This window comes from Pantherophis guttatus, chromosome 1, assembly GCF_059756535.1.
Source record: "Pantherophis guttatus breed Tessera chromosome 1, ASM5975653v1, whole genome shotgun sequence".
NCBI classification, from domain to species: domain Eukaryota; kingdom Metazoa; phylum Chordata; class Lepidosauria; order Squamata; family Colubridae; genus Pantherophis; species Pantherophis guttatus.
In genome coordinates this window covers 236,297,688-236,309,699 of record NC_142063.1, presented here as the reverse complement: position 1 = coordinate 236,309,699, position 12,012 = coordinate 236,297,688, and the positions used below count along the sequence as shown (strand labels likewise).

Below are 12,012 nucleotides of genomic sequence, written 5' to 3'. Positions count from 1 at the left end.
TGCTCAGCGTGTGCTGTAAAACACTATGGGGTGGTATATAAGCCTAAATGCTATTACTATTGCTGTAATTATTGTAGAGAGAATAATAATACTGTCACAAAGAGGAAGGCAATAGCTGTTTCCACTGTTGCTTCCTAGCATCTTATATTTAAGACATGCTGCCTACAGTTCTAGGTGTAATAAAGAGTTATCAAGGTTAGTATCATCAATAGCTTAGTACTCTATTTATTTATCCAGTCCTCTTTCATAGCTGACTAAATTGCTGGTTATCAATTGGCCTGATGGCAGCAAATCCCATAGTTTAGCTATGCATTGTATAAGCAATGTTTAACTTTGAATGCTTCTGGATGTCAATGCATTTATTTTAAGAAATGATCCTAAATTTTTAGAGGGAGAAAAACCACTTTAAATTTACAGATAGTCTATGTTTTCCTCTGAGAAAGATTGAAATAGCCACACACCCCAATTATTTTAGCTCTTTTGTTATGTACATATTCCATTTTAAGGGCTGGCGATCAAATCTACATGCTCCAAGGAGATGTGCATAACTAATCAGGTGGTTCTTGATACACTTTTTTCTCTCTTCGTCACTCAGATTCTCTTAACCATGTTATGAAAATATTTATTTTTTGTGAAACAGTTTCCAAATCTTAATCGTTTACTTCTTTAATAAAGCAATTAGAAGAGTTTATATTTTAAGGGAAACTTTATCTGGATTGCCAAATCTTATAAGAGAAAATTTCCACACCAAACGAGAATCCTGTTGAAATGATACCAAGATAACCTGGCTATGATTAAGTCAAAGACAAAATTATACAACAGTTTAGAAATATAACACTGGCACGATCGTTTAATTTATAGGAAAGTGACTGGAATCTTGCCTGAATGAAATTGCTTTCAGATAACTTCATGTTGAAATAACAGATCTGCAGGATTTAACTGATGATTTCCATAAATAACATTTGGATGTGAGATAGTTAATAAAAGACATATTTCATAGTTGCCAATCTTGGCTACTGAAAACATACCATAATTAGTCTTTGGAGATTATGTTTATTCTTTTGGTATACTGCAGCCAGATGAAAAGATATAAAACTGAGAACACGTGATTAAATCTTATCTCTTCTTATTGTAGAATGTTCCTATGCAGGCAAGTATTATACCATAGGGAAAGCAGAACTGCTATCATGCCAATCTGGGTCTTTGTTAGGAGCAGAAACCAGCTCATGCATACTATTACATATAATTATCATAAAATTATGGGCTAGAAATGGAAGAGTCATGCTGTTGCATTTTAGACAGCATATTCGTAATAAGCTGTAATAAAATAAGCGTTTTTGAATTGGATATAAGAATAGGCCTTACTTGCAATTACAAATGTGTGTTCAATTGAAATACTTTTGAAGCTCAATTTAACAAAGCAAACACATTTTCTGGCAGCTTTAGCATAATTGTTTCCAGGGTTGAAAGCTTGTTCGATTTAAAAAAAAACAAAAAAAAACAAAAAACACTTGCATAAAGCTAGCTTCTGGGAAGCAAAGCACAGTTGAGGAAAACTTTCAATTACCTGGTTTTTCAGTTTTATGTGAAACAGTAAATAACAGTAAGTGTCAAAGGATTCCTGTTTATTTTTCCATATTTTAATATGATTTAAATGATTCGTTCATATGTTGAAATTGTCATTTTAATGAGACATTTTAATTCTATATGCTATATATAGGGCATTTCACTTAATATATAGGGCAGACTGCAGTTAACATCAAGCACATATACAGTGACAGAATTGAAATCTATATTTGCTCCTTGATAAGTCACCAGTTTTATATGGATTTATAAGTCACATTCATTGATTTTAAAGTATATATTTAAAATGACAAGCAATGGCTTGTCATTCTTTTTCAGGAACATTACAAATGGTAGAATCTAATATTGTGTTAGCAGGAGTTCTCCTTTCTGTGGTCCTGCAAATTATTTATAATGTATTTGGCAGGGGAGTGCAGGAAACAGGAGCATTCTCCCTTCCAGGTCCTTAGAAGAAGATGCTTCTGTTAGGACTGTTACTTAATCAGTCCCCCTCCTCTGTTCCCCATCAGCAGCAATCTACCAAAACTTAGTGGCATGACGCACTGCTGATTTTAGCATGCAGTTAAGGGGAAGGAGTTGAAAGAAGCCTCCTATAGGTTAAAACATCTTTAAAAGTATAATTACATTTTAGGTATTTGGTCCCTGCCTTACTAGTAGCATCATCGCATTGCCCTTCTTTGCTGCAGCCATCAGCTATGAAGTAAACAAGTAGGGTCCGAGGCACCAAAAGAAATGGATTCCCTGCTGTTTTAACAGAAACATGTATTGGATTTCCTCCATGCTATGCCAACTGGGAGGCTGTGTTCGATGAAGAGAGGCTTTATGTAGAAACATTGTTTTATTATCTAAAAGGATTTAAAATGATGAAGGACAGCATCTTTCAAATTAAAGAGTAGAACTGAAAGAATGTATTATCTTATACCTCTGAATTGCTGTGGCAGTTCAGCTGTTCTTACATCGTGATTTGGGAGCAGTTTTGCAAAATATACTGACAGTTATTTTTAAAATATATTTGAACTATATTATTATGTAAACATTTACAGATAAAAATTCCTTGTTTTTTCTTTTTTTCTTTTTGCTTTTTGGGGATTCTTTTTATACATGATTATATAAATAGAAAATAGAGTAGGGTAGGGTAGACTAGAAAATAGAATAGAATAGAATAGAATAGAATAGAATAGAATAGAAACAGAAACAAAGAATTTGTCTCCAGTGCATAAGTTCTCAGTATATATACAAGCAACAAGTAATAAATCATGATCATAATCATAAAATACCATCGTAAATCAGGCTACAAACTCAGTGATAGTCATAGGATACTAAATAAGCAAACAGCATAAATCCTAATAGGATACTAAATAAAGACAATCAGCATAAATCATGAGATAGAAGCAACAAAGTTATAAGTAGCTAAGGAAATAGGTAATAGGAAAGATGAGAAGGATAATAGGTAATACAGCTTTACTATGTGGTTTGACATCCTAGGGCTTAGACAGTGTTGTGGGAATTAGTTGTTTAGCATAGTGATGGCAGGGGCAAAAACCTATCCTTGTGTCTAGCTTTGGCATGCAATGTCCTATAGCTGTGTTGGCGAACCTTTTTGGCACCGAGTGCCCAAACCAGAATGTGTGTGCGCCAGAGCAGCAGAAACCCGAAGACCAGCTGGCCGGTGCTCGCATGTGCACCAGTCAGCTGGTCTTTGGGTGCGCCGGAAACCAGAAGAGCAGCTGGCAACAGCCCGTGTGCCCACAGAGAGGGCTCTGTGTGCCACCTCTGGCACACATGCCATAGATTTGCCATCATGGCCCTATAGCGTTATTTTGAGGGTAGGAGTTGAAACAGTTTATGTCCAGGATGTGAGGGGTCTGTAGATATTTTCACAGCCCTCTTTATGGCTCGTGCAGCATACAGGTCCTCAATGGAAAGCAAAGGTCCTGCAAAAAGGGACTTATGACTGGTTTTCCACATTTATGGAGGAAAAGGTGATGGCTTCTTCTAGTAATGTATCAAGTGGCCCTTGAAGGTTAATTAAAAAAAAAACCACATACATACAATGTCCATTTCCAAATATTGCTTGTTCCTGTTTTAATGGATAAGAAAAGCAGAGAATTCTGGAGGGTCTGCTTTACAAAACAAGAACAATCTTTATATTGATGGCTAATATTGATGAAACTAAGTCATCCTAATTTTTACAACAGTGTTACTTTCTGATATTACTCAGTCGTGATTTGTAGGTTGGACCAATGATTATAGTAGATAGCGATCACATAAATTACATGGGGGGGCGGGAAGGAATGTTTTCTCCCCCTCCCCTCCTTCCAAGCATATTCAGACTAATTATAGTAACATGTCATTGTTTAAACTGATCAGCCCTTTCTGTTAGGAAAATGCATTTAGGTCGTTGTTCTGGCAGATGTTATCATTTTCTGGAAAGATCTTCCAGATTGTTAATGAATGGCCAAGCAAGTACATAGATAGTTAGTTAATCCCACTTAATTGTCACAGTGAAATAGAGCAAGCACATAATTTTCTGCTATTTTAATTCTGTGAACACCATAAGAATGATAAATTGTGACACAGCCTTATAGAGAATGCTGATTTGTGAAAGTCATTGACTACAATAAACTTTCTTCCCTTCCCTTTTTCTTCTCAAACAGGTGGTTCACTAACATCTTTTCCTCCTTCAACAGGAAATGGATGGATGGACTTAGCTAGCTAGAGATAAATTTTACCTGGCAGTGATTACCAGTTAATATGCATTTTCAAGCCATTACGTAGCCTAATGTTTTTTTCTGTGGGCAATCATATTCACTATGGATTAGGAAAGTGTATATTTTCCTGAATGTGACTAGCTGATTCCACAACTATAAAACCTCTGGCTGAGAAATGCTTTTCTGTGACATATATGTGATATGCTATAAAAAAGATTATGGATGGACACATTGGGCTGTTAATCATACTAAACAAAATGGGAATGATTTTAACCCTATTTTGTGGTGGATAACTTGTTGAGTAAAACTCCCAACCTTTCTCATGATGTCACTTCTGCTAAAAAGATTTAAATCCAATGATCCACCAGAAATCAATATAGTTGCTACGGTGGTGGTGATATGAATTACTGGTGTGTGTATAGGGGGCTGGGGGGAGGGATAGGATTAGAAGGAAGCATTTGTGATGATTAGATTTAAATAAATTTAAATTATTACAGAAATAATAGTTTAAAATTAAGAAGATGGGAAAAAATTTTGGAAGTGCATTTGAGAACTTGTAAAATTTCTTCAGAACAAAATAATACCTTGCTGCTTTAACAGTAGTGTTACTAGTTACTAGAGATACTAGTTAAGCTGAAATACTTCTGTAGGCATGAAGCAGGCATTGGGAACCCTGGTAATGAGGAACAATTTATAATCAATTATGATAAATCCAAAGTTCTAGTTTTTTTTTCCTTACAAAGCAAAAGTGGACAATTGGTTCCCATGAATTAGAGCAGGTCAGATGTTTTAGTATTTGAGCATAGTATTTCAGGCCACCAGGAAATTAACAACCCAGGTAAATTATGCCACTTCTACTGCTCAAAAGAGCACACAAACAATAATTAAAGTTTATAGGCAACAGGCAAATTACATTCTAGCAGCAGTTAAATTGTTTACAGCTAAAACAATTGCCCAACTTTTATGTGGACTACAATTTGACCCACCCACAAATCTGAGCGTTTATGAAGCCATTGAAATTTCCTTAGGACTTCGTTCAGTATCCAAGTGCAGTATTGAGGCTTGAAGCTAATGTACTAAGTATTAAGACTCAGGCCTGGTCTAGGATTCTAATCTCAGTATTTAGAATCAAGTTTGATCCTATAGGCCTGATGTCTCTGCTGTTGACAGACAGCTACCAATCTCATTGGCTCTGTATCTGTATAGCAGAACTTTGCAGTTGTGCTTACCCTGAATCTTTAAGCCAATTAACCCTGGAGATGGCCGAATTAATAGTAGAAGAGAGAATCAGGGACATTGGTCATCAAAATGGTGTCACCAGTGAATACCTTTGGAATTCTATCGTCAATTTTTGGAAAGACCCAAGCCCTTTACTGCAGGGTATCTATACAATCAAAAGCTACTTCCTTCTGTTTCTTTTCATTTTTTCATTTTTTCATTTTGTACATTTGTCTTTGTCTTTGTCTTTTTTCCTTTCTTTTCTTTACATTAATTCTTTTTAGGTTTTATCTGCTGCTTAAAATTCTTAATAAAATGTATGTGAAAAAACAAAGAATTATAAAATATTGCCTTGGGACAAGATTAGGCTATTCATTTCCACTCTAATACAGAAACCATTTCTCATATAATGAAAACAAGAATAGCATGGGTTTTGTTTAGAAAAATAAAACATGTTCAACAACAGAAGTTACCATAGCTACTCCAAAATTTTGCATGGCTAATAAGGTGCACAAGATAAAGTATACAAAACAAATAAAATGTTAAGTGGATACAAGTAATTCTATGATTTAGTGTTAATCTAATAGTAAAATACAGCTTGAAAGATATCTGCGTATGGTTTAACTTTTTTTTTAAATAAAACCAACCCTAGAAGCATTCAGATTATTTTATTATAAAGGCACTAGGACAAGTATATGGCATTTCTGATGCTCAAATGTGTTAAATTATAATTCCCTGCAGCCCCAGTGAGGATATTAATGGAAATGAATATTGGAAGCTACAGTTATCAACATCTGGAGGCCATAGATTTCCCATCAGTTACTTAGTTTCACACAGATGGAAAGCGGTTTTGTAACTTACACCAGTGGGAAATTTTATCATTGTAAATTTGTACAAACTCATACTTTTTTCGTGACCATAATTATTGTTAGTTTGAGAAGAAATAGGATTACAGAAATGTTGGACAATTTTAAGAGTTGATTTTAATATAAATTTTCTGATTCAAATGACAAGTATAATTTATTTAAAAATCTAAATGGTTAGTTTTAGGAGCTTATGGAATATATTCTTCTGATTAAATAACACAATAGACACAATTTCCTGTGTTCCATTTGATACTCTTATTTCTGTAGACGTACCGTAATTACATCAAGAATAAAACTTCTTGTGATTTGAACAGAAATCCTTTGCATTTCTGCATTCTAGGTTTTTTTCCCCTTAAAAAAATTATACGCCCCATAGGGATGTATTCAAATATAATTTATATATTTATTTATATTTTATATAGATGGATAGATGGATAGATAGATAGGTAGGTAGGTAGGTAGGTAGGTAGGTAGGTAGGTAGATAGATAGATAGATAGATAGATAGATAGATAGATAGATAGATAGATAGATAGATTGAAATTTAACTTGGCTGTTTTCCGCTTTTATCATGTCTCTTGTATCTTTGAGGTACATTATATGTTTGTAGCAAGTAATTTGGTACTGAATGATCTGAATTTAAGAAAAAAAAATGACTTCCTTTTTTCATTTGTAACAAAAAACAGGTAACAAAAGATTTGAAGCAATATGATAATAAAATAATAGAATGCAAGTTTGAAAACAACAGCTGGGTCTTTATGAGACAAAGGATAGACAAAAGTTTTCCCAATGCTTACAGTACAGCAATGGGTAAGTGCAATAAACTGGTTCTGTATTTGCATTTTGTTATTAAACTTTAGCCAGTAAAATTAACCATTTTTTTTTTTGCAAAGACTCTAAGACTCATAATTTGAGTTCTCTTGGCTTCAATAAAAATTGGAGTTCAGAACCGCAGTTTGACTCATGCATATTTAAAAATGAAATGTGGACTGGCATGGAGCATTCATATCAAGTGGTCTTCTCTTGTCTGGCACTTTCAATTGTATTCATATTAAGACAGCCTACTCAGTGAAAATTTCTACATCCTAAAGTAATGTGTAAAGCATGGGAAATAAAAGATTAAAAGTATGAAAAATGGTTGTTTATGTAGTACATTCCAATTTCCTACTACTATTAAAAATAATCTAATTAAATATATAAGACAGTAAGATTCTTTCCAAGGCAAATGCTTAAAAATCATTACAAATTATTATTGTCGATATTGAATAGATATAGCTAAAATGCATTTTAACTCTATACACTTCATGTGACAAAAACTTATTTTGAAAAATTCAGAGGAAAAATACTATTGGTATGTTGTAACAAAAGTTACAAAAAATATTTAAGTACCATGTGATACTAACATTTATTAACAACTCACTGATATTTATCCATACAACCATAGTTACATGCAGTTCACGATTCCATATTTGTACAGTTTAGGTGTCAATACTTTCCACAAAAACATGAAATTACTTAAAAATATGTACTGTTCTCCAAATAATATGTTGCTTGTACATGCCTAAACATAGCACAATCACTTACAATTAATAGAAAATATTGAAATTTATTTAAAAGGTTTTAATTACTTCTTAACAATAATGAGTTAACCTTTTAGACCAAAAATACTATATCAAAATGTATTACATAGTTACAAGGCACACACCAGGCTGTTCATTACAGGATTCAGTACAGTATAGTGCAGATGATGCTAAACTGGCAGGAATAGCGAACACCCCAGAAGACAAGCTCAAGATCCAAAAAGATTTGACAGACTTGAACAATGGGTCCTATCAAGGTTTTATACCTAGGCAGGAAAAACCAAAGGTACAAGTACAGATTAGGCAAAACCTGGCTCAAAAATAGTAATTTTGGGAGGGATCTTGGAGTTCTAGTGGACAATCATTTAAACATGAGCTAGCAATGTCTGAGAACAGCCAAAAAAACCTAATACAATCCTTGATTGTATAAATAGAGGCATAGAATAAAAATCACATGAAACATTAGTACCGCTTTATAAAGCCTTAGTAAGGCCATACTGCATCCAGTTGTTGATCACCATATTACAAAAAAGATGTTGAGACATTGGAAAAAGGCAAAGAAGAGCAACTAAGATGATTAAAGGCCTGGAGACAAAAACATGTGAAGAATGGTTGCAGGAATTGGGTATGGCCAGTTTAGAGAAAAGAGTATTCCACTATTTGAGGAGCTGCCACAAAAAAGAGGGGGTTAACTTATTTTCCAAAGCACCAGCAGGCAAGACAAGAAACAATGGATGGAAACTAATCAAGAAGAGAAGCAACCTGGAATTAACTTCCTAACAGTGAGGACAATAAATAACTACGAAGAACAGCTTGCCTTCAGAAGTTGTAAGTGCTTCATCACTGGAGGTTTTTAAGAAAAGACTGGACAACCACCTATCTGAAATGGCATAGGGTCTCCTGCTTGAGCAGGGGATTGGACTAGGAGACCTCCAATGTCCCTTCCAGCTCTATTCTGCTTGATTGATTGATCTTAGTAATAGAGGTCTCAGAGGCTGGAGAAAAAACATCAACAATTCTAGTTTTGAGGGTATGAGGAGTTTTAGCTTTCAGTGTAGAAATTGACCTTTACAGGAACATTGTAATGGGAAGCTTCTTCTTTTGAACTAGTTGAACATGTCTGCATATGAATAAGACTTTCTTTGAGTTTCATTGCATGGATTATGTTGTCATGATACTCATAACAGTTTGCAAGGCAATTTGGTTTGGATCCACTGGATTTTGAGAATCTAAATTTTCTGTAAATGCAGCTGTGAATAAATGTTTTTTCTTGCTCTTCTCCATCTCACACAATGTGTTATTGCCTTCCAGCTGTATGCAACAGTATACAACATCCAGTGACAAAGGAATTCCTTTTTGAATTCATTGAAAAATGTATGGCAGCAACTCCAGGACAGCCACGTAAACATCACCTAGATCCTGACACTGAACTCATGCCACCACCACCACCTAAAAGGCCTCGGCTGTCGTCATAACGAATCTCTTCTGACCAAGAAAATAGTAGAATTGTTTAGAATTCTACAATATAATATGTTTGGTGTAAATATCCTGTAAATACTTAAGTGCATTTTTTTTGGAATGCCGCATCAGGAACTAAGATTTGTTTTCTACTTGATAAGTTGAACATTGTTTCTAAATTTGAAAAATATTAAATCTAAAGAGTTAGGTTAAAAAGATGTGGAATCAGTGGAAAGCTATTGTTTGGTAGATAACTTTCAAATTTGATATTTTATACCAGCAATCTGGAACTGTGAAGCCATGATAAAAATGTTTTCCCCCTTTTTTTAAAAACAACAACAGTATTTCAGTGAGTGTGTGAAACTTATTGCCTTGTTTCATTTAATTTAGTTCTTAGGGTCTTGTTTTAAAAATAATTGCAAATGGTATTGTAATGTTCTTCTTAAATAAAAGTTTACCAGGTTTCACTATTTTTTTAAATATAGCCTTTTATATTAAAGACATTACAAGGTCTTATATAAAAATTGTATTGGATGTGCACTGAGTGTTTTTTTTCATCTTGAACTAAATATTTGCTGAATCTGTTTTAAAACTGGATTCTGTATTAGTACCAACCATAAACAGTCCTTGATATAAAAAATTATTTCCCATTTCTGTACAAATAAATACAAGTTATATCAAAAAGGTATATAATTTGAGTTTCATGAAGATGAGCCATTTTAACAATATAACGTTAGTTTCTAAAAAGAGATGATAGAAGAAAAAACAAAATACATATATAAAAGCGGCATTTAGTCTCAATTCCAGGAAGAATGCCTATTAGAACAGTTAATATAAAAGGAAATATTTTCATTGAGGAAGTTAGAATGATAAGCTCAGTTCAGTTTTAGGTCAGATGTTCAGTTTTTGAAGCAAGAGTCAGTTTAGCTGATTGCCAACATCTTTCACAATCTGGTGTTTTAATATTCTAGTTTAAAATAAATCATGATTAGTTGCAGGACAAGTATGTTTTATTCTGCCCCTATAGCATTTCATTGATGTGGAGAACAAAGTTGTCTTTAAAAAAGAGAAATATTTGTAAGGGTAAACATTTTCACAAGTTGACTGTAAAAGAAACCAGCTGGCATTTTAATAGCATTTATGTGTAGATCACAACAAATTTGAGTAAATTTGTTAGTAATATAGTGGTAGCCACTTTGAACAGAATATATTAGAAACATTTAGTGTTCATATTTTTAAAGTTTAATCATTTTCTTCATGGAGATCAGTTTGTGCTTTGTTCAGTGCCCATTTTGGATTCTACAAAAATATATTTCAAGCATTGAAGGAAAAATGTGGTTAATTATTTTATGCAATTAAAATGCTAAATACATTGGTGTGCAGAATGAGCTAAGATTGGAGGAGGATACTAAAAACAACAATAAAAAGCTTATCTAGATATATTCAAGGAAGGGAAGAGAAAAGTTTCAGTATGCTAAATGCTGAATGAAAACAACAGAATGCTAATATGTAGGAAAAATTGGAATTACACAACTCCTATTTGGAGCAATCTGTTTTGAGAAAATGAAATATGTTCCATCAGGCAATTTGAACAGGAGGATGAAAGTTCCTAAAATTGCTTATTTAGTTTGAATTAGATTCAATTTCCAGACTACATAAATCCTAGTGCCCTTCCTGCTTAAGGTACTGAAGGATGAGTTGATCAAACCTGCATGCTATCGTCTATGAAAAATTGGGGTCCTGTCTTTAAAAAGTTGTGTATAGGAAATTATAGGCAAGCCAGTCTACCACCAATACCTGCAAAAATTCTAGGACAGATCACAACTCTAAACACCTTGAAAATCCTGCAGTGATTTTCAGTAGTCAGCCAGATAAAAGAAAAACAAAACTTAAGCAGTCAAATTTTACTTCATTTATGGATGGGGAAATGGAGCTGAGGGCCCCTATAGTTGGCAATGAGTAAAATCGAGTAAAATCTGCAGAGACTCTTGGGTGGGGTAACTTCCTTAACAAGCAGTGCTCATAGCAGTGCTGCAGACGAACTAAAATGAAGTATCAGGTAAGGCCCTTGAGCAGGGGTGAAATGCTCCCGGTCCGGACCGGCTCGTGCGAGTAGGTAGCGATGGTGGCGGCCAGTTCGGAGAACCGGTAGCAAAAATCCCTGCCCCCGCCCCCCATGCCCAGCTGAGCCGCGCGATCATCAGAGGCTTTTTTTTCTTTTAAATGACTCTGACCAGCCAAGCTCTTGACAATCCCAGCTCAGTTGCCTGCTAATCAGGCAACTCAGGTTGGATCGCCAGAGCCATGTAAAAGAAAAAAAAAATTTCCTTTTAAATGGCTCTGCCTGCTTGTTTCAGGGGCCATTTTGGGTCTAGCACAGCTGCTTTTACATTGTGGGTGAGCCAGTTGTGTTGTGTTGTGTTGTGTGTGTGTAAAGTGTGAAAGTTGTTTTTGGGGGCTTTTTGGGGCTGTGTGAGGTTCCTGCTTGTTGCAGGGGCCATTTTGGGTCTAGCACAGCTGCTTTTACATTGTGGGTGAGCCAGTTGTGTTGTGTTGTGTGTGTGTAAAGTGTGAAAGTTGGTTTTTTGGGCTTTTTG

General features: G+C 34.6%; 1 protein-coding gene across 1 annotated transcript in view; it reads left to right on the top strand.

Moving 5' to 3' along the window:
* The window catches only part of RNGTT (RNA guanylyltransferase and 5'-phosphatase), a 120,097-nt gene extending 110,155 nt beyond the window's left edge, over window positions 1–9,942 (top strand). Inside the window, exons 15-16 of the mRNA XM_034408958.3 lie at window positions 7,064–7,187; window positions 9,269–9,942. Of these exons, the coding sequence (XP_034264849.1) occupies window positions 7,064–7,187; window positions 9,269–9,432 (288 nt within the window). The 3' untranslated portion in view covers window positions 9,433–9,942. The remainder of the gene's footprint in view (window positions 1–7,063; window positions 7,188–9,268) is intronic.
* The last annotated feature ends 2,070 nt before the right edge of the window (window positions 9,943–12,012 follow it).